Source organism: Lynx canadensis, chromosome A2 (assembly GCF_007474595.2).
Source record: "Lynx canadensis isolate LIC74 chromosome A2, mLynCan4.pri.v2, whole genome shotgun sequence".
NCBI classification, from domain to species: Eukaryota; Metazoa; Chordata; class Mammalia; order Carnivora; family Felidae; genus Lynx; species Lynx canadensis.
The window spans coordinates 75,306,293-75,329,944 of record NC_044304.2 but is presented as its reverse complement, the minus strand read 5'-3'; the positions used below and the strand labels follow the sequence as shown (position 1 = coordinate 75,329,944).

The window sequence follows — 23,652 nt, the reverse complement described above, 5'->3', positions numbered from 1 at the left end:
ACTCTTGGGATGCCTGGGTGGCTCAGTTGGTTAAGCATCCAGCTTCGGCTCAGGTCATGAGCTCATGGTTTGTGGGTTCAAGCCCCGCGTCTGGCTCTGTGCTGACAGCTCAGAGCCTGGAACCTGCTTCAGATTCCATGTCTCCTTCTCTGTCTGCCCCTCCCCTGTTCACGCTTTGTCTCTCTCAAAAATAAATAAACATTAAAAAATTTTTTTTAAAAGAAAAAAGAAGTGAACTCTTGTAGCCACTTTCCTGTGACTCCTGGCAGATCAGTGAACTCCCTGCCTTGGGATGGTACTGATTTTCACATCTAGGTCAATAAGACCATAGTTCTGTCCTGAGAACTGAAAGCTTCTATTTGAATACTGCTTGCAGTAAGTCCTGGTGCAGAGAGGTCTTCCTTCCAATGCATTGCTAAATATTTCAGGTTTCTTAATTGAGGGACTTTGTTGGTTCACGACTTCCTCAGGAGCTTCCTGGGTGTAATCTGAAACTGGCCCCTATATGTGTAAGGCAGGGAGAGAGTAAAGAAAGAAGAAAGAGGCAGACCACTTCACATTGGTAGTGGCGTCTTCAGGAGCAAAGGAGCTTACTTACAAGGCTGTCTTGAGCACCTGCAAGACAGTGGCTTCTCTCACCCGCCCTCCAGGGTCTGCAAAGTTGATGTAGAGGCCCTGAGTGAGTTCAGTCAGTCATATACCCAGTCCAGATAGCCTCAGCACCACGTTTCTGTTTCAAGGCTGTATCTTAGGAGCAGCTTCTGGGAGGGGGGGAAGGCAAGCAGAGTACACATGCCAAGGCCGGGGAAGGGGGCGGCGAGCCTCCGACTGGCCAGGTCCGGCTCACAGGTTGACTGGCGGTCACATCTTCATCTCCAGCAGGTGTCGTCTGTCTAGATAGTAATGTGACTGTTGACGCCATCGTTGCTAAAGCTGGAGGCACATCTCTAAGAGGAAGCTTGAAATATTCATGAGAATGTGAGGCACTTAGGAGCAGCATGGTTCTCTGAATTACCATATACTGATGGTTGACAGTACTAATGAAGTCCAAATTGGGAAAAATAGTGGTAACTCCATAATAACCACCAAGTATTTTATTACGGATCTCTTGTGATTTTTAAAGAAAGCTAGATGTTCTGGAAAATGGTGGGTAGTCAGCAACCAGAGAAAGCAGTGTTACACCTGTGGAAATGACTCCGTGTGACTCGTGAAGGAAAATGGGATTATGTATAGCTTCTGTGACCTAGAAGATTAAAATAAAGCTGTTTGTAGAGGAGCCGTGTAAGAAATATTTGAGTATAGAAGTTAGAGCTGAAGCTGAGAGAGGGAGAAAAACTGTAATATCTGAGCACCAGAAGAGACCTATTGGAGGAGAATCAGAATTTGGAGAGAGACTGTGGAAGGTAGCTGTAGAGACCCATGTTGTTCCACTCATTCGGGGCCCAGATAGCAGTTTCTGAAAAAGACGAGACAAGTGAAAGAATGTTCTTGTTCGCTAGAGCCCAACTTGAGACAGATTTTTTTTTTTTTTTTTTTTTTTTTTTGGAACAGTGGTAAGATGTAGCCGTAACATGCCAGCCATCTGACTCAGCCAGTGCTGGTGACATAACTGGCTACCAAGGTGTCAATCCTTGCAGAGGTACTGAGCTAACAGCATGAACTACCCAACAAGACTGGCTACTCCGTGGCATGCTGCCATTTTGCCAACCTGTGATCTGTGGAAGAACAAATATACGTTGTCAAGTCCTTGACAGTCTTCAGCTGGCTCATCTTCCCCCGGACCCGGCACCACCCAGGGGCATGGTTATTGTCAAGGGTACATTGATTTCCTTCCTTTCTTTCTCCTCAGTCATTCCCTTCTGTTATCTATCTATCTGTCTCCTCAACTAGATGGAGATTCTGCTAAGAGCATGGGAACTCTTGCATTGCCCTTTGAATCCTTTTAAATGTCCTTGGTATTTTACATTTTGTAGGTGGTCAGTGCTTATTATTTAACAACATGGGAACTTTCAGTGGACTTAAAGAGGGCCCCCCCCTTAATTATTTTCTATTCTACAAATAAAGGCACTTTGTTTTTTCTCCATCTTTTATGGAAAGAAGGGAGAATATTCAAATTTCTGTTCTCTTGCATGGTTTTAACTTCCATCTATATGCTATCAACTCTCAGATTTCTATATCTAGCTCAGGCCTCTCCTCTGAACTCCTGACTTAACGTACTTTACTATTTACTTTAATAATGATCATTGTCAGTGTGGATATTAATACGCATCTCATACTTTACGTGTCCAAACTAAACTGATGTTCTTCCTCAAAGTTGCCCTGAGACTGTCTTCTCCATTGCAGCAAATAGCAACTCCATCCTTCCATTTCCCCAGGCTATAATTGTGAAAGTTCTCCTTTAGTCCTTCCTTTATCCCCCCTGCTGCTCCCCCGCCCCATATCCAGTCCATCAACAAATGCTTTTGGCTCTGTAGTTAGAACCAATCAATTCTTACCGCTCCCACTGCTACCACTGTAGTCTCCCAAGTCAATGCGTCACCTCTTGCCTGAATCGTTGCCATAACCCGTGAATTGGTCTTCCTGCTTCTGTGGTTCAGTTAGAGAGCCTCTTAAAGCTTCAGTTGAATCAGGTTTCTCGCCTAGTGAAAACTTTCCAGTCTTCCTATCTCATCAAAGTCTTTACAGTGGCCTGTAAGATCCTCTGCCCCTTCTTCTCTCTTACCCTCTCATGTTGGTCTCCAGCTCTGTTACTTAGCTCCGGCAAAGCTGAAAGCCATTGACCTGTCTGGACGCCTACACGGCCAACTTCACCCCACCTCGGGATGTTACCCTTATTCTTCCCTCTACCTGCCTTGCTCTCTGCTGGTCTTTGCTCCACCTTCTCAGGGAGGTCATCCTGACCACTCCCAGTTTAAAATTACAATGCTTTTTTGTTTATCTTCTGTCCCCTTACTTTAGAAAATAAGCTCAGTGCTCAGAGGAAGGCCTGACACGGTTTGGGTGCTCAAGACATATTTGTGGAGTAAATAAAGTAGACATGCTATATTCCTGGCAAACTTTGAATTTTCAGAAATTATCAAGGACAATTTTAAAATTTTGTAGTGCCCATCCAGATTCAGTTTCTCGGTATATGTTTTGGTTTGTCTCATAAAGTACAAGAACATCGGTATGCATTTATCCAGCCATCTTTAAATCTAATATTTCTTTTTTTAAAAAATTTTATTTATTTGGGGGGAGGGGCAGAGAGAGGGAGAGAGAGAGAGAATCCCAGAATCCTGTGTGGAGCCTGATCCCATGAACCACAAGATCATAACCCAGGCCAAAATCACTTAGAGAATTAAGTTTTTCTATGGGCACCTTGGTGGCTCAGTCTGTTAAGCACCCAACTCTTGATTTCAGCTCAGGTCATGATCTCATGGTTTGTGAGATTGAGCCCTGCATTGGGCTCTGCGCTGACAGCATGGAGCCTGTTTGGGATTCTCTCTCTCTCTCTCTCTCTCTCTCTCTCTCAAAAATAAATAAACATAAAAAAATTAAGTTTCTCTAAAAACAGGTGTGGGCTTGGGAGATAAATTAGTGTTATTAGAGGACTGACTTAAAAACACCATATTTGTTTTCTGCTTTAGTTTTTCCAAGCCGTTGGTAATTAATTTCTAAATAAATCTTAGTCTTGAAGCATATTGTTGAAAGGTTAAATCCTGCTTATGTACAGTTACTTTGGTCTGCTGATATTAGCAGGAATCATTGAATGAGACAAGGCCGTGAGAAATGACGGGGTTTTAACAGAGAGCCTTGAATGTGTGTGCTTGGGGCAGAAAGTGTAGCAGCGAAGAGCGAGTAGATTTATCAGGATGGAATGAAAGCTTTCCTTATATCCCAAGTGAGTAAAGAACAGTAGAAAATATGAGACCCAGAAAATAAATATTTGGAATAAAACCATGGACATTATATAGAGATATCACTATGGAGCTGGACATTCTAAATTCTTAAAGCGAAGAGAAAGGACAGAAGGACGTGGTGTGGAAGTGTTGGTACCAGTGTTACTATAAGAAACCAGCTGCCCGGGGGCACCTGGGTGGCTCAGTTGCTTGAGTGTCCGACTCCTCATCTCTGCTCGGGTCATGATCTCACAGTTCTTGAGGTCAAGCCCCAAGCCAGACTGCCCTGACAGTGCAGAGCCTGCTTGGGATTCTCTCTCTCCCTCTCTGCCCCTCCCCTGCTCGCTCACTCTCATTCTCCCTCTCTGAAATAAATAAGCTTAAAAAAAAAAAAAAAAAGAAAAGAAAAAGAAAGAAATCATCTGCATGAATAAAACAGCACTGAGGCTGAGCCTCAGTGGATGATGCCTTGTAAAATTCTTTCCTGAGGTGTCTGGGAACAGTTTGGGTACAAATCTGTGGAACCGAATGAAGGACAGATTTGGCTTGGAAAAGCTTACAGAAAAGTGATATCTTACGCACATTTTCATTAAAGACCTAAGCAAACTTTAGATCCTGAATTCTCCCTCAGTATACCCTCCGCTGTTTCATTTAGGCCTCGTGACAACAACAACAAAAAGGCCATTCTTAGGTATTTGACACGAGCTGAAAGTTCAGACAGAGTGACTCCTGTCTACAGTCACAAGCACTTTAGAAGTCTTCAGCCAGTTTTCATTTGTGTGGGGATAATTTGATAGTTATTATATAATGAGTAAAATGATTTGGGGGTCCTGAGCACTTATAGAGGTTTTCCTTTTAGTCTGTCACTGTGTCTCAAACTGTCATGTACAGAAGAATTATTATGCAAATGTGTACAAAATCGAAGTGCATTCTACGTTATAGAAAAACTGGTTTAAGCCGTTTTCTAGGATGATTCTGGTTCCTCTGTACTCAAAAAAGGTAGCCCCCACTGTAGCAAAGTCAATTTAATGATTTTTTTGCAATGAAAATTTGCCTGCTCTCTCTTTAATATCTTTATATGCTACATACGCATATGCATACTGTATATACATTACATGTAAATATATTTGTACCATATGTATCTTTATAGATGCTGGATGGGTGGGTAGATAAATAGAGCAACTTTATTACAGAATATCTTTCTGTCCTTAGTTTTTCTGAACTATTTGTAAGTTAAGCTGTGTACTTCATGACACTTAACTACTCAGGACTTCGTCATGCATTTCCTAAGAATAGGGCCATTCTCCTACATAACCAGAATACTAAGCTATAATCAATTCCCCAATTGTCTTCTGTAACTTCTCTTCCTTTTTTTTTTTTTTTAAATTCAATTTCAGTCTAGGCTCATGCATTGCATTTGATGGTTGTGTCTCTTTATGCTTTTTTTAAGTTTGAAGAGTATCCACAGCACTTTTCCTTTTTTCTGTTCTTTATTTTGTTTTTAACCACATTGACTTCTTTGAACAGTCCACAGCACCTGTCTCGGAGAACGTTCCAAATGCTGTGTTTGTCTGGGTGTTTCTTTATGACTGAAATCAGGTGAAACATTTTCGGTGAGGGTGTATCATAACAGATGATTCGTGTTACGTACTTCCTCCTACTTCATGTCAGAAGATATATAATGTCTGGTTATTCCAGTATTGGTGATGCCGCCTCATTACTCGGTACAGATGGTGGCTGCTAGATCTCTTCACTATAAAGGTGTATTATCCCCAGTGGAATTATTAAATAATCTGAGGGATAATACTTTGAGACTGTGAAGATCCTATTTCTCAACAGCTTCATAATAATTTTTAGCATTCATTGAAGATTCTGACATGATTCTGTTATTCCAACTAAGGGTTACAGATTATTGATTTTTCTCATTTTATTATCTTTTCTTCCTTTTTAAAAAATTTTTTTAATGTTTATTTTTGAGAGAGAGAGAGAGACAGAGTGCAAGCTAGGAGGGACAGAGAGAGAGGGAGACACAGAATCCCAAGCAGGCTCCAGGCTCTGAGCAGTCAGCATAGAGCCCGATGTGGGGCTTGAACTCATGGACCATGAAATCATGACCTGAGCTGAAGTTGGATGCTTAACTGACTGAGCCACCTAGCTGCCCCTTTTCTTCCTTTTTTTTTTTTTAATCTGATATATTTTTCTGTAAAGTTAATAATGTCATTACTTGTTTTCTTTTTTTTTTTTAATTTTTTTCAACATTTTTTATTTATTTTTGGGACAGAGAGAGAGCATGAACGGGGGAGGGGCAGAAAGAGAGGGAGACACAGAATTGGAAACAGGCTCCAGGCTCTGAGCCATCAGCCCAGAGCCCGACACGGGGCTCGAACCCACGGACCGCGAGATCGTGACCTGGCTGAAGTCGGACGCTTAACCGACTGCGCCGCCCAGGCGCCCCTGTCATTACTTGTTTTCATGTTCAAGTTGTCCCACATTGGCCAGTGGGAACCCCTCAAGACAGCCAATATAGTTTTTTAATAATGATTATGGTTTTTTTGTGTCTTCTCTAAGAAATCTTTGTCTACAAATAGGTTGTAAAAATATTCTACTTCACATTCTTAATTTTTGTCTGGTGTTAGGGTTCAAGGTTCGTTTTTGTTTGTTTGTTTGTTTTTCAGTTTTTTTTTTTTAATTTTTTTTTTTCAACGTTTATTTATTTTTGGGACAGAGAGAGCCAGAGCATGAACAGGGGAGGGGCAGAGAGAGAGGGAGACACAGAATCGGAAACAGGCTCCTGGCTCTGAGCCGTCAGCCCAGAGCCTGACGCGGGGCTCGAACTCACTGACCGCGAGATCGTGACCTGGCTGAAGTCGGACACTTAACCGACTGCGCCACCCAGGCGCCCCTGTTTTTCAGTTTTGATGTCTGGTTGTCCCAGCAGCATTTGTTGAACACAGACTTTCTTTCCACCATTGGATTGCTCTGACATCTTTGTCAAAAGTCAAATGATCAAATAAATGCAGCTCTATTTCTAGGCTGTCCGTTATGTTCTGTTGATCTATTTGTTGATCTGTATATTAGTACCACACTGTTTTCATTCCTGAAGCATTATAGATGATCTTTAAGTTAGGTAGTAGGAGTCTTCCAATTTTGTTGTTCTTCCTCAGGATTCTTTGGATATTCTCATTTCTTTGCATTTCTATATACATTTTAGAAATAACGTATCAATTTCTACCATAAAAACCTTGGTGGGGTTATTATTGTAATTAAGCTGACTCTGTAGATCGGTTTGGGAGGAATTAAAATGTTACCACTGAATTCTTCCAATCCATAAATGCTGTATATTTCTCCATTTATTTTCATCTTTATTTCTTCTCTCTGCAATGTGTTACAGTTTTCAGTGTTGGGATCTTGCATATGTTTTGCTAAATTTATTCCTTAAATTTATTGCATATATTTTATTAAATTTATTTTAATGTTTTCAATGCAATTTTACATTTTCTTCTTTCCTTCCCCTCTTCCTTCCTTCCTTTCTTTTTTCCCCTCCCTTCCTTCCTTCCTTCTTTCTTTTCATCTGTCTCTTTCTCTTTAGTTTCTCCCCACTCTCACTGTCCAGAATGAAGGAATTGGTAAATAGGTGAATCACAACATTGTAAGCAAGCTGTTGCTTTAAAAAAAAAAAAATGAGCAAAAATAGTCTTGCTGCAGCATAATAAATGCCGTTATAGAGGTCTATGCTGTTCTCTGCTCAGGGGAGAAAGGTGTGGAAGAGTGGGAGGAAACCAAAGCCTCCCAGAGAAAATGGCGTTTGAGTTAAGCCTTACGGGATGAGTAAGCCAGAGATGTAGGGAGAGGAGCAGTCCAGGTAGAGGGAAAATTACAAGTAGAGGTGCCTGAGAATGTGATTCCTTTAGGGAAGTGCTTGTGATTTTCGGCCTGAAGTGGTTTTGGAGAGGGAGGCAGAAGTAGGCCACGTGTTAGGTTAGGCAAGATTAAGGAGTTTGAGGTCTACCTGAAGGTCCCCGGAAACTATTTAATAAATGATCTCATGAATTTAATTTGCTTCTCTAAAAAATTTACAGGTGCTGGATGAGAATTCTTTTTTATTCAAAAGAAATTTCTTTTCCTTGTGTGCCTTGTCTTTCTTTGCCCATTTTTCTAATTGAATTGTAAGGTCTTCATTGTGTCTTTAATCACGTAAGTTTTACTTCTAATGTGTTTAAGATAGGGAAGCTTTTTATTTTTATGTGTTGAGATCTGTTTCTCTTTATTCTTACAGATTCCTCATCCTAAAATCATGTTATTCACCTGCAGTTTCTTCTACTACATAACCCATGAAGATGGCTTTGTTTCATTAACTTTTATTTATTTTCTAAGTGCTTATTTTTTTGAGAGAGAGAGGAAGACTGTGTGTGCACGTGTGTGCACAAGCAGGGTGGGGGCAGAGAGGGAGGGAGAGAATCCCAAGCAGTCTCTATACTGACAGAATGGTACTCAAACCCACAAACTGTGAGATCATGACCTGAGCCTAAATCAAGAGTCACTTAACCCACTGGGCCACCCAGGCGCCTCTGTTTCATTAACTTTTAAGTGGAACCCTCAGTATATTTTGATGTGTAGGTTTCTTTCTCCATGAGCTAGAATGACTAGTAGTTCTAGTCTCTTGCAGCTGAATTTCGATGGCATCTTTATCATCTGTAGATATTTTTTGCAGAAAAACTTAGGAAAGTTCTGGGCAGATAGTTTATAGGTAATGAGTTTTCCTTGATCTTTAGTAGTTTTATTATTTGTTTAATTGAACTAATACGTGGTACGTGGTCAATTTCCTATTACAATTCAGATTGCTGACTTCTCCTGATAAATCAGTAGTGTGGCACACATATGGCCCCTGAAGATGGGCACACAGTCCTCTCCTGTCTGCCCCTGTTCTGTGTCTCCTGATGCTGATTATCAGTTGTCGCTTTTTCTTCATTTACACTGTTGTCTTTCTTATATCACTAATGTATTTCCTTATGTCTCTTTTAAAACTTGGAGAATAAGAGACTTGAGAGAACCACATTTTAAGGAAAGCGGAAGACAGTAGATGTCTAGATGGAGATGAAGAGTCTCACAAAGTTTGAAGTTATGCCAGTCCCCCCCCCCAATTGAAAACCAGTCAAAATGTGCATAATTTCAAAGCTTTTTGGCCCAAATGAATTATAGGTTGTGTTTATGAATGTTTTTGAAATGCAAAGAAACATTTTAATGGGTGAACAGAGATAATCTGCCTTCTTATTAGGTTTAGTTTTTATTTATATGAGTTTTTACTTATTTATGTGATGTTTCAGGAACATTTGAATACAGAAGATCTACTCATGGGAGCAGTCGCGAGGTTTAAAGGAGTCTAATGTACATTAAAAACTCAGCACTGTGCCTAACTCAGTCTGTGCTACAGAAATGACTCATTTTGCTATTAGGTTAATATGTGGTATATGCAGTGTTATATAATATATAATAAGATGTCAATAGATAGGATTAGTTCATACTTGTGTTCTATTCTTTGTCCCTGTATGTTCTTGGTCAGATAATGTCGGATTATTCTAGCTTTAAGGGTAACCTCACTTTCTTTGTTTCTTTTTTTTAATGTTATGGAACATAACATAACATTTAAATCTTGTAAAATTTTATTTTTTTCCCCCAATTTTGAAATACCTATCAAACTGTCTGACTCTAGTTCCTTTGCCAGGTAATTCTTTGTCAACTTTTTCACTTTTCCTTTTGGGTTCATTCTGGTTGATTCATTCTAGTCAGCCCATCTACATCTTCTTGATGTAATATTTCCAAAGTATTTATGCTTTTCAAACACAGTGAGTGTGAAGTGTCACTTTCTGTTTGAAAAACCACCTCTCCTAATAGTGTTACTTGTATTCCTTTCTTAATCGCCCCCTCTGCAATCCAGGTTTGCTTGTTTGCCCATTTCTTAGGCTTATTTATATATCTTAAACTTATGGAAACGTTTACCCATGTACAAAAGTAGAGAGTTTAGTGTGATGAATCACATTATACCCATCCCCCAGCGTGGAACATTTATCATTCTCCTTTCAGATTTATTTATTGTGTTCACTGTTTTTCTTTTTTCCTTTTTAATGTTTTTCCCTGTGGGATACTTACAGTTTTTGTAACATTATAATTTAAATGCCTCATTTTTAAAATTTTATTCTTTATTTAAAAAGGAATTAAAGCACTTCAAGGAAATGAATTTGATGATAAGCACAACTATGACACCTTTCCACTGTTTTTACTGTCATTATTTTTTTAATTATACAACATAATTTATTGTTTTTCAGAGTAAGATGTGTTACTTCTATTGTATGCATTTCTCATCCCTGATATAGGAGAGGAGAAAAATGGATATTTACACTGAATATTAGAGAGTTTGACATGTTCTTATCTAAATGCATCTTTAATAGAACATTTTTAGAGTTCTTTTATAAACATCTCCCTGTGAACATTTTCCTAAGGTCTTACTGTCATTTTAAAAATACTATTTTAAAAAAATTAAATATATTTATCTCAGTAGTTATTTTAGAAAGTACTGCTATGTTATGAGTGTCTATTATGCATTGTTTTTCTGTAGACAGTTCCTAATTGCAAGACTTACTGAATTAGATATTTTTAGTAGTATAGTTTTATGCTAAATGTTGTAAGCATATCAAAATATGCTCAAAATAGTATATAGTCTGTGATTGAAGGGTTACAAAAAGAATTATCTGTCTTTAAAAAACTTTATTATGTATTCAAATAAATCAGCATCCGTATGTATATCTTCAAGATACCAAATAGGATTTTTTAAAAAATAAACTGTCACACCTTCCATTTTGATCATAATCTATCGTTTACTTAGCTTTTACATTTTCTTTGTTTTTAAGATGCATTTGTTATCTCTGTTCTTTCTGGTAAGGCATACATTATTGATACTGAGTGGTAAATCTTAAACCTGATTTCAAATGTATTACACTTCTCAATTTTTAGAAATACAAACATTAGCTATACTTGCTTAGTTAAGAGGATATATGGCAGAATCTTTAGAGCTTAATTATGAATCTTGAGTTTTTAAAGATTTTGTATACTTACTAAGAACCTCCCTGCTTTTTTTTTTTGGTTATGAATTAGTAATCATACTCAAATACTTGTAAGCAGATTTTAAAATAAGCAAATGTACTGTATTAGCATTGCAGAGTCAAGTTCAGTTATTCTGTATCTGTTTGGAGCCTGATAACTGTGGTGCTCTTAATAATTCACTTACAGAAAATTATTGATAATTGCATGTAAGCTTACAAAGAGATATTGGAAGAGGGGACGCCTGGGTGGCTCAATTGGTTAAGTGCCGACTTCAACCCAGGTCATAATCTCACAGTTCGTGGGTTTGAGCTCCATGTCGGGCTCTGTGCTGATAGCTCAGAGCCTGGAGCCTGCTTCACATTCTGTCTCCCTTTCTCTCTGCCCCTCCCTCGCACATGCTCTGTCTCTCTCTGTCTCTCAAAAATAAATAAACGTTAAAAAAAATTTTTTTTAATTAAAGAGATATTGGAAGAATACTTCAGTAAAGGCACAGCTTTCTATACTTCTTTTTTAAAATGTCACCTCTTGCATATTATACACAGAATATGCTAATATTTTAAAGATGACTAACCCATCACTAAGGTGGTGTCTGAATGGTATCTCTAGATGTTTCCAGAAAGTAGTGCTTTTGAGGGTCATCAGGAGACAGCTAGACATCCATCTCCCAAACAGCTTCATAGTGGCATCACATTGACTTTGTTAGTGTTATAGTCCAGCCCTCTTTCTTGTTGACCGGGAGACCTGATTTGTCCTCATCTGTTTACAGAGAGCCCAGTGAAGAGTGGCTCTGCCTCACATGGGTCAACTCACATCTTAAAACCTTCAGTGAACACTGTAAGTGCTGTGTAGACTGAGTTTGTTTCAATCTGACCAGTCTTACTGTCTCCCTACTCAAACCATGATATTTTAATAAGAAACAGAATGTTTAAAAGGTGGTGGGAAGCATGCAGGGAATTATTAAATTGTTCAGTGACAAAAGGGACTAATGATACCCTTAGCCATCGTATTAATCAGAGGAATAATCTGACTGCTGGACTGGAGATACTTAAAATCCACCAGGCAAGGCACTCCCTCTTGAAGATGCCGGGTTAGGTACAGCCACCATTCGTTTGTGACATTCCTCTCCCTGTGTTTTCTGGACTGACCCATCTCCTCTCTGAAGGGCACATTTCCTCTTCCCCTCCTTACAGCCTAGCTGATGATAAGTCCCGTCAGCACTCTACTATCTTGGACTGCGAGCCCTTTGGCTTCTTGAGGGACACAGTACATCCACTCTGATTCATTGTGTGTTAAATGTATAGTTTACATATACAGAGAGACATACTCAGAGAGCAGTATTATTTTAATTGTTTCAAAATTCTCCCCCGCTTTCCCCCATTGTAGTCCTGATGATATGGGGAAGTCTATAAAAAGCCTTGCAGAGTTTCATACATGCACATAATTTTTTTCTTTCTCTTTTTTAAATAGTCCACTCAGTTGTCAAATTAATAGGTATCTGCTGGCAAAATTTGACTCCTTGACTCAGGAAAGATTTGTTTTTATTTGAAGTAATACCAAACAGTTGGAGGGTTTTATTTAATTCTCCATAAAAATTTTTCACTATTACTTTGAAATAACTGATTCCTCCCCCCCCCCCCCCCCAGATTTCTCTATCTAGCAATCTCCAATTGTTTCTCTCTATCCAGGAATTTCCTCTTGTTTCAACTGATAACTTGAATATGCTATGCAGGTGTTATAAAATCCAATCCGGTATTCATCTGTTTTGTATCTTAAATTCCACATGTGAGTGAAATCATATGGTATTTGTCTTTCTCTGACTTATTTTGCTTAGCGTGGCACTCTTTAGCTCCATCCACATCGTTGCAAATGGCAAGATTTCATTTTTCTTTAATGGCTATAGAGAACAAACTGAGGGTTGAAGGAGGGGAGGTGGGTGGAGGGATGGGCCAAATGGGTGATGATGGGCATTAAGGAGGGCACTTGTCGGGATGAGCACTGGGTGTTGTATATAAGTGATAAATCACAAAATTTTTCTCCTGAAACCATTATTATGCTATATGTTAGCTAACTAGAATTTAAATAAAAACTTGAAGCAAAAAAATAAAATTCAATCCTAGCCTAGATTGTAGAAGTATTTTTCTCAACGTTGTATTTCGTTTGGAAAATACGTGGCGTAAAGTAAGCCAAGACTGTTTGGAAACGTGAACATAATGGTAGTGGGCAGTCTGCTCATAAGTTAAACTTCTTGTAGTGTTTCATAACGCCAGTTCTCCTGCTCAGGAAGCTGCAGGGTTGTACAATGGTGTCAGCTCCTTAACCTTGCCCCCTGCCAGTCTTTCTCAAGCCAGTTTCGTCAGCGTTCTCCCAGGTCTTTACTTTCAGGGTAAGGTTGGCATATGTCACAGCATCAACAGCACCAAGAAGTACAGGACGGGGAATCATACTTGTTTCTTCATTTAGAACATCTGACCTACAAACAACTTTGAAAGTTTTAAAAAATACAAGCAGCTTCATGTAAGCAAGCATTAAGTAGAAAGCTGTTGATTGAATTTGACATGACATTTTTAGGCATGGCAGAACTTTCCTCCCCCCATATTGATAACTTTAAAATATGAAGGCCATGGGGTGCATCAGTGGCTCAGTTGGTTAAGCGTCCAACACTTGATGGCGGCTCAGGTCATGATCTCATGGTTCGTGGGATAGAGCCCCGCGTGGGGCTCTGTGCTGACAGTGTGGGATTCTCTCTCTCACTCTCTCTCTCTCTCTCTCTCTCTCTCTGTCTGTCTCTCTCTCTCTCTGTCTCTCCCCTACTCAATGCACGTACATGCTCTCTTTCTCAAAATAAGTAAATAAACTTAAAAAAAAAAATGAAGATTGCTCTACTATGTTTTTTAATGCCCCAAATTAGCTTTAGCTTCCTTCCCACATCCTCTCTTTCTGTGCATATTTATTCTTTAAAGTCTCTAGGTTTCTTAGTTACCATGCCTCTTTCTCTTACTGGCAAGGCATGCTTGTAAATGTCAGGTTATCTGCTCAGTATTCCCATTCCCCAGTTCTAGCTGTTTCATCTTGGAACCTGCAGGCTCTAGATAGGACTTTTACCATCATAAACTAGGTCTAACATATGCACCTCGCAAGAGGATAGTCAGCTCAGTCTGCTACCTGCTCCCACAGAAACCTGGTCTTAGGGTAGAGCGGGCCCAGCTGAGGCAGCCCGGGTCTTTGGGGAAGCTCAAATTCAATGCCTGCATCCAAGGCCCATTTAAACACCTACAGATGTCCCTCCTGTTTCCTCTTAGAGTGATGGAGAGGAAAGAAGTAAAAGATTTGAGCTTTAATCCTAAAATGTATCTTAAAAATCTCTTTTAGATGGGCACATCCCTATAATCCATGTAGGCCTCAGATTCTTATTTCTTTTTTTTTTTTTTTCAAGTTTAAGCATACATTTGTTTTACAGGCAAGAATAACTTGGTTAACAAAGATGAAGAAAGCTTTGAAACAACATGATGAGACACAGTCTTCAGGCACTAATATGTCTCTTTGCCTGTGAAACAAGGGAGTGGAAATCCATCAGACTGGCAAACTTAAACCCCTCCGAGCTAGGTCGAAACTGAGGCGGAGTGGAAAGTGCGTATTACGTCTAAAGAGGTCAGCAGCCGTACTGCCGTGGTAAGGAAATGCAGGCCTCCTGATTCTGCTTTTAACTTTTCAAGAGAAGCTGGAAGTCTGGAGTTTTATATGAAACTTCATTATTTAAAATGTTGACAGTTAGTTCAAAATCTCGAGAAACACTGTGCCAGACCAAGCAAAACATGTCGATAAGCCAGTTCCGCTCCGTAGGCCTTTGGTTAAGATGACGACCTAAAGGCATTCTGAATTAAATGATTTCAGTGTCTGTTATTCTGGCACTCTCTTGGAGGAGAACATACAGTGTCCTGACTGTAGCCATAAGTAGTAAGAGAAGAAGGCTGGGTGTTGGGGATGAAAGGTGTGGTTTGATGCCCCCAGCTGGTGCCCAGAGGCTCTCTCTAGGAAGGTGCAAGAAACTCTGGGACTTTTGTATGAGGCCAGCAGTGATGACTAGTACTCAGAGCAGCCGCTGTTTAACGTCTGGAGAGTATCGATTCTGTGCTCAAGCAGATGGAGTTGAAGTTTTGGCTCAGCTTTGCACCCAGCCTGGGGACCAGTGCGGTGGAAGAAACCCAAAGATGTAAGCAATTCTTCTTGGAAGCAGAAAGGATCTCCGTTCTTTTCGTTTTGTTTTTGTTTTTTTCCACGTGGGAAGGATATCCTCGTTTAAGAAGCTACCAGCATAGGTGAGACAGAATTTTTCTCCAATTTTAGTAGTGTGGAGTTAAGGAAAGAGAATTAAGTCCACAAGCAGCATGTTCATGCCATTTGAAGTGGCCCTCAGGTAAATGAACTGCAGGTTTTTGCTAACCACACAATCAGAGCACGCATTGGAAGGATTCATATTCATCAGTTAGCCTGCAGTTGCTAGCCTGAATCACTCCAGAGCTCTCCTGGGTCTCCTTTGTGAAGCTGATGAAAGCAGTCATCCCTTTTTCTGGAAAAATGCAGAAAGTAAATATGGTTTCTGTTGTGATAGTTCACCTCTGTCGTCCTAGTGTGAAAGCATCCACAGACCCTCAGAATGGGTGTGGTGGTGTTCTGTTAAAACCTGATACTCAAGAAACAGGTAGCAAGCCATAGTTGACCTCTAGGCTACAGTTTGCCAACCCCTGGTTTAGAGCACTGATAGCTGTGCCAGGCTGGAATATTAACCAGCAAATGTTCACTTGCTTTCTCCTCTCTGGGCAGAGTGTAAATCCCAGCTCTACTGCCTTTGGGCATGGCCTTGAGAGAAGATTTTGGCCAATAGAGTATGAGCAGATGTGATATATACAGAGATTTTAAACGTATTTACATGCTCTCGCTTGTCTCGTGTGCTGTTGCCACTTGCTGTGAAAAGCACGTGACCCAGATAGTCCTGGTCTGAGGAGGAAGACAGAGAGCCAACCTGCATCCAACACGATTTGAAGCCAAGTTGTGCTGCCCCTAGAAGCAGAGTTGCCCAGCTGAGCCCCCACAAGATCAGCTGAACTTCAGGCAACCTGTAGACCTGTGAGCTTGAGAACAAATGTAGATCGTGTTATGCCCTTGAACTTTGGAGCACCTTGTTAATATAGCATAATGAAGAAATGGCTGGCTAATATTACAGTACAGAGGAGGACAGCGATTCATATGAGATTCACGAAGACGTGAATCTCGTTTTCAAAAACTGAAAGAACAAAAAGATTCTCATCTCCTCACGCAAATGCCAGAAAAAGATAAGGGGATGTTTTTCTTTTCTTTTCTTTGTAGTTCTCCACCCTCATCCCCCATATGTTCCCCATGGTTGGAATAAATCTTGCATTGCAGATTTAGGTTCCTGTGTATACAGCTCTTTGGTACTTACCCCCCTCCTTAGAGAGGCTTAGCTTTCCTTAAACCAACCCCAGAGAGGCTCTCAGTACCAAGAACTGAATATTTAGTGCTTCCAAAATTATACCTGGGAGAATATCCGAGCTCTTCCTTGGAAAAAACAGTTGTGGCCTCTCCAGTGCAGAGAATGTGAAAGCCGGCTCTGCGGGTCTCTGTGTGAGGTGGTAGAATTTACTTAGTCGACATTTGTTTTGTTCTTGCCATGTCCCGTGTACTGGGGTAGTCCTTGGGGCACAGGGATGTGCAAATCAAATTCAAGGCCTTCACGGAACACACTGACTAGCAGGAAAGACAGGCGAGTGGATAATTAAGGCACATTGTGGTAAGCAGTTCCAGAAGTGACATAATATCCACGGCCCTAGGGGGACTTGGAGGAGATGTACTTGACCTGCCTGGGGATTAGAATGTGGAGAGCATTTCAGTGATGTCTACTGTAAAGTTTCATACTTGAACCTTTTGGAAGGACAGGGTTAGGATGAAGTCCTGTCATTGTAGAGTAGAAAGGGGCTTTGTGTGGTGTCCTCTTTTACACCTTATAAGGAAGCTCTCTCTCTCTTTCTGCTCACAACAATCTGTGCTTTGGGTAACTATTGCTAAAGGTGTGCAAGTATCTGTAGATTCTAGCTACTTAGCAGTTCTGTGTATGCATCTGAAAGATAACGGAATGATCCTCATTTCTCAGGGAAGGTGTATGCCATTGAATGATGTCAGATTTTAGTTTGAAATAGCCTCAGATTTCTAGGAGTGATGTTTTGCTTTGGGATCCCTTTGTATTCATGAGGAGTGGGCTCAGGGACGGAGGAATGCATGAGCCTGAGAAAAGTGATTTTCTTCCTAAAAACAGCCCTGAGTTTGAATTGTGAATTTGTTGAATCGTCCATATGGTTTAGTAGATTTAAGAGTTTAAATTAATTTTTAGGGGTGCCTGGGTGGCTCAGTCAGTTGAACATCCGACTCTTGATTTCGACTCAGGTCATGATCCCAAGGTCATGGGATCAAGCCCCACGTGGGGCTCTGTGCAGAGTGTGAAGCCCGCTTAAGATTCTCTCTCTCTCTCTCCCTCTCCCTCTCCCTCTCCCTGTCCCTCTCCCTCTCCCTCTCCCTGTCCCTCTCCCTCTCCCTCTCCCTGTCCCTCTCCCTGTCCCTCTCCCTCTCCCTGTCCCTCTCCCTCTCCCTCTCCCTCTCCCTGTCCCTCTCCCTCTCCCTCTCCCTCTCCCTCTCCCTCTCCCTCTCCCTCTCCCTCTCTCTCTCCCTCTCCCTCTCCTTGTGCCCCTCTCCTGTGCACCCATGCTCTTGCTCCCTCTCAAAAAAAAATCATAAAAAATTAAAAAAATGGTTAAATTAATTTTTAAATATACTTGCTAATAGAATAATATTAGATCAGTTTAAAAACTACTTGGGTTCCTTTTTCTTGCTGTAGAATGTGTTGCCACAGAAATATGTCACTATTTATCCAGGTTCAGATTTAGAGAGCATCTCTGGTATCTTTTTGAATTTTGTGTGTGTTTTATCACAGAAAACATAGTTACATTCCTTTTTACTTACTGTCCCAGAATTAACTGTTAGAAGTCTGGCAGAATAAAGTTAGTGTTTTGCAAGCTTTATTTTAAAAACAACTGGACAGGGGAATATGCCATTGGAATCCCTTCCTTTAGGATGGTGTTGGTCTCATTGAGAAAGAAATTGTGTAGAATACTTTGAACTTTTGGAATTTTGTATTTTATTTTACAAAGCACCGAAGTGGACTCCTACTGAGCTTTTCAGAATGCTCAATAGGCTGTTATCTCCTGTCACCCAGATGTGTGAAAGAGGGGGAAGAGCTAATAGAGTCCTGGGACATCTGTCTAGGACTCTACCACAATGATGTTTTAATTTAGTCCCTGTGTTGTAGACACAATATGTGCAAAATAGGAAATACAAAAACATGGAAAAGATAAAAGGGGGAAAATATATCACCAGGCAGAGATAATCAGTATTAGCATTTGATATGTTTCATAGGTACATTCTTTTAAAAATTTGGTTTTATTTTACAAAGTTGTGAAAATGCTGTCTGTGCCTGTGTTCCATTTGATGTTGAGATTTTAGTCTAGTTACTATTATAATGTAATCATTTTTCTAAGTTTTGAGTACCTTATTTAATGACTATACTGTGGTTATACTATGATTTATCTCATTATTCCCTTTTTGTTAGATATTTAGATTGTTTTCTCATTGGGACTATTATACATATATAATGATAAAGTCTACCTAACAGACACACACACACCATTCATACATGCATACGTGTACGTAAGCATACAGCATTTTGAATATTTGCAAGTCAGTGCCCCATTGAAATGACTACCCTACATCAGTAAATTATCACTAAGGGAGCACAGCCATGGTAGCTCTACTCAGGCCAAGAAATGGAATTTGACCAAACTCGTGAGCCCAAGTCTCTGTTCCCTCTCTCTTGCTCATGGGTAATCACTAACATCACTAACCCAACCTCTAGTGACATGCATCAGTTTTTGTCTTGGCCTGGGGTTACCGGACCAGTAGGTATGAATATCTTAAAGCATCTTAGTTCGTATAACCGAACTGCTTTGGAAAATGTTATGTCGTTTTATCGTATGAAAATGTGGAAGGGACTTTTGTTCCTGGAATATGGGAAGGGAAAGAAATGAGGACCATGTGTAGCGACACTGTTCTGGACTGTGAGTAGGACCGAGCGGGACCATGATGCTTCTGGGAGATGTCAGCAGTCTGTTTTCAACTTCCGTTTTACCCACCTTGAAAATGCTCTTCCTTATCTGGACATTGCCAGTCACTGTGGCAGAAGGAGAGGAGAACCAGTGCAGGGTTCTTACGTGTGGACAGAAGCGGGTTAAATTGGCCCGGGGAAACGCACATGAGGTCAGTAGAGCCAGGGGTCTAGTGTCCCCCTATGGGGAAAGGTGCTGTAGAAGGAACACAGCAATACGGTCCACCATACTGTTTCATGACTTTGCCTCCTTCTTGAGGTCAGATCATTTAAGGTTAGTAATCTTTCACTTTTAGCATAGAAGCACATCCTAGCCTTGGGGAGAGGGGGTCTTGGATCTCTAGATAGAGCTGTAACTTGGGTCATCAGCAGAGGTGTTTGCGTAATGCTGATGAACTTTGGGGGTGTGGGTACTTTTCCAAGAAGGGGCCTGACACATGCTTATTCATTAAGACGTAATGGGGGAAACGCTAAGATCAGTTTATTAGATACTTTTGGTGGAAAGCAGTTCCTCTTCAGGAGACAATGTTTTCTGTGTCTAGTTTTCACGTCCTAGTCACACGCTCTCTGGGGAGCTTTCGGGAAATGTTTTCCTGAGTAATGACACACACTTGGAGAGGTTTTCTCCCTGGAAACGCACGGGAACTGGCTTGCTCCAGGTTCTCAGTTACCCCTTCCTCGTGTGGTCAGCATCCTGTCTTCCCTCTTTAGTGCGGCACACTTGCATTCTTCTCTGCTGCCAGTCATGTCTGTACCAGCTTGTTTGTAATATTGAGAACATCAAGAGGCACATCTCATTTCCCTTTGGCTTTATGTCTTCATCAGGACACAGGTGTCTTCAGTGATGACACTGTCGCTCAGCTAGAGAAACAGTTGCGCGGAGGTGGGGTGGCATGGTGGTTTCAGGTGAGCTCTGATTTCACACAAAGCTGTCTTCTCTCCAGGGATGGTGAAGTTGGAGAGAGGCTCCCTTAACCCGCCTCCAGGATGAACCCCCTGCAAGAAGACATGGAGAACGCACTCACCGGGAGCCAGAGCTCTCACGCTTCCTTGCGCGACGTTCATTCCATCAACCCTGCACACCTCATGGCCAGGATTGAGTCCTATGAAGGAAGGGAGAAGAAAGGCATATCTGATGTCCGGAGGACTTTCTGTTTGTTTGTCACCTTTGACCTCTTATTTGTAACGTTACTGTGGATAATAGAGTTAAATGTAAGTGTTTTTCTTCCCCATGACTTTACATAAGAATTGTTTCCAGAGCCAAGAAACAATTTTCTTATTTTTCTCCTCATTTCTGTGTCATTTAGTGAATTCCGTGTTTTTCCAAAGGGGGGGGATAGTGCTCTTTTCCAGCTGATTTTGACCTCTCTTGTTCTGTGCTGTTATTTTTTAAAACAAAGGCTAGTTCATTTAAAACTTACTTTGAAATTTGAATTCATGGTGTTTTGTTCTCTGTCAGGAGTTAGCGAACCATAGCCTGGGGGCCAAATTCAGCTGGCCTGTTTTTATAAAGTTTTATTGGAACACAGCCCTGCCCATCTGTTTACTTTTTGCCTGTGGCTGGCTTTTGTGCTATAGTTGACTTGAGTAGTTGTGACAGAGTCCATCTGGCCCACAAAGGCAAAAGTATCTATTTCCTGGCCCTTCTCAGAAAAAGATTGCTGGTCCTTGCTTCAAAAATGCAGCATGCCTCTGGAATATGTTTTAGATGTTACATCTACTTTTCTAATCCCCATGTTTAAGAGTTTTCTTGCATTTATTCTTTACTTTTTCACAAAGAGATTATTCATCTTTTATTGAAAAAAAATGTTCAGAACCATTTGGAGGTTTGTCTCGATCTTGTCAGGTCTATGCAGTTATATTGTCAACTCTCTAGACTAGTACTATCCAATGGAAATATAATACAAGCCTTGTAGACAATTAAGTTCTCTAGTTGCTACATTAATAAAGGTGAAAATAGGTGAAATACATTTTAATAATATATTTTTTTTAGCCCAATATATCTGTTTTCTCCCAAAGCCTTGACTCTGTTTACAAATAGGTAATCTCTTCCAAATGCTTTCCTCACAGGCAAGAATTGTTTAAAACCACACAAGCCAGTGATATGATGCACTAATTTAGAGTCTCTCTTTTTATTATTTGTTCCACATGTATACATTAAAGAAAACATTTAAATTAACATATATTTCAAAGGAGTAATATGTTTTCAAAACTAGTACCTCTCTATTAAGAAATAAAAAAGAAATACATCTTTTTAATTTATTTAAAAAATTTTTAAAGTTTATTTATTTTTGAGAGAGAGAGAGCAGGGGAGGGGCAGAGAGAGAGGTAGAGAGAGAATCCCAAGAAGGTTCTGCACTGCCAGCGCAGAGCCCAACTCAGGGCTCGAACCCACGACACTGCGAGGTCATGGCCTGAGCCGAAACCAAGAGTCAGACACTTAACCGACTTAACCAGGCACCCCTTATTATTATTTTTTTTTATTTTACTGAGAGAGAGAGGGGTAGAGGAGGAGAGAGAAAGAATCCCAAGCAGGCTCCACGCTCAGTGCAGAGCCCAACGTGGGACTCTGTTCCACAACCCTGGGATCACGACCTGAGCCAAAATCAAGAGTTGGATGCTAAACAGACTGAGCCACCCGGGCACCCCAGAAATACATCTTTCAACAGGAAAGCATAGCAGCAGTTTTAGGGAGCTCACGTAAAAATGATTGTAATGACAGCACAAAATCAAAGCATTTATTGATTTACCACCAAGATCACTACCTACTTTTAAGTGAGGGAAGCCTGGGGGTAGAGCTGTGGTGAGGGGTTTGTAGAATCACACTCACCTCCCTCCTCCCTTCAACTGAGTGAAGTGGACTGAACTCTGTTTTGTTCCTCAGGAGGGATTGGTTGATGTCTGTGTGCGACAGGTTATAAATGAAAAAAATCACCAGGCCTAGCAATTAAGAGATGTATTTTTGTTTAATTTTTTTTTATTGAAGGTAATTAACATATGCAGTGTTAACATTAGTTTCAGGCATAAAACATTTCAGCATTTCTGTACATGACTCGGCGCTCATGCAGTAAGTGGAGTCACCATCTGTCACCAGACAACACTATTGCAGTCTTACTGACTTTGTTTCCTGTGCTGTGCTTTTCATCTCCATGATTTATCTATTTTATAACTGGAAGGTTGTACCTCTTAATCTCCCTTTTCAATTTCTCCCAGCCCCTCCCCGCCAACTCCCCACTGACAGTTTGTTCTCCATATGTAAGAGTCTGGTTTTTGTTTGTCTCTTTTTTTCTTCGTTTGTTTCGTTTCTTAAATTCCATGTGTGAGTGAAATCATAAGGTATTTGTCTTTCTCTGTCTGACTTATTTCACTTAGCATTATACTCTCTACATCTAACCATGTTGTTGCAAATGGCAGGATCGCATTATTTTTTACAGCTGAGTACTATTCCATTGTGTGTGTGTATATAATGTATGTATTTATATTATATGTATAATATATATGTGTGAGTATATATATATATAGTGTGTATATATCTATATATGTCTATAGATAAATAGATATGCACACCACATCTTCTTTATCCATCATCTGTGGATAGACACTGAGGCTGCTTCCATATCCCAGCTTTTATACAATGCTACAGTAAACCTAGAGATGCATATTTCAAATTAAGAAATGTGTTCTAAAACTTTTCCACTGACTGCCAGTTGCCCCAGTTATAAAATGAAAAGATCACACAAGACTTTATGATCTTTAAGATAGCACATCTTGACTTTTTTGGCAAGGTTTGATATTTTGGTTTGTTTTTTTTTTTACATTCAGTTTCTAGTTGTGTTTGATTTAGATTGTCAGTCCTGACCTGGGCTTTTCACCACACACTGTACCATATGTCTTTTCTTTTGTGGTCTGTTTCTGTAATCACTCTAATCACTGAAATCCATTGTTCTTTTCACCTGTCTACACATATACTGAGTGCCAGACATAGGCTTCAGATTTAGGTGTGGCAGGTTCCACAGAAACATTAGTAAGATTTGAAGTTTAGCGGAGCAGATACAGCACATATCTTACACTGCCCTATCGTGCTGGTCTTTGAAAGAGGAAAGAAATAGTGCCAGGGGTGCTTAGGCCTTCAAAAGAGTAATGGGACTATGCAATCATAACAGTAACCCAAGTACTTTGCCTTTATATATGACTTCCAATTTAGCCAATTTTTCTCCTTTCTCCAAGGAAGCAAGATGCTCAGGCCAAAAATGAAGACTCATCCTTAATTAATTTGCTTGTTTTGTGTCTCTCACATTCCCTATCCAGTTGAAAAGTAAGCCCTATGGGATGGGCCTGCAAAATAGATCCAAGTCATGACGTCTTCTCCATTTCTACCGTGGCCACCCTCAAGCAAGCCAGCGTTATGACTCCCCTGGACTCCTGTACCAGGAGCCCAACTGATTAGCC

The 23,652-nt window shown here is 40.4% G+C and overlaps 1 protein-coding gene across 4 annotated transcripts in view; it reads left to right on the top strand.

Moving 5' to 3' along the window:
* Positions 1 to 23,652, top strand: part of LOC115508742 (STARD3 N-terminal-like protein) — a 56,462-nt gene that overhangs the window by 7,544 nt on the left and 25,266 nt on the right. Inside the window, exons 2-3 of one of the 4 annotated variants that reach the window (XM_030307725.1) lie at positions 1,552 to 1,816; positions 20,148 to 20,415. In XM_030307725.1, the coding sequence (XP_030163585.1) occupies positions 20,191 to 20,415 (225 nt within the window). In that variant the 5' untranslated portion in view covers positions 1,552 to 1,816; positions 20,148 to 20,190. Of the gene's footprint in view, positions 1 to 1,551; positions 1,817 to 14,594; positions 14,646 to 20,147; positions 20,416 to 23,652 lie in introns of those variants that run through there. The other 3 variants (XM_030307726.1, XM_030307724.1, XM_030307727.1) reach the window with 3 other exon arrangements.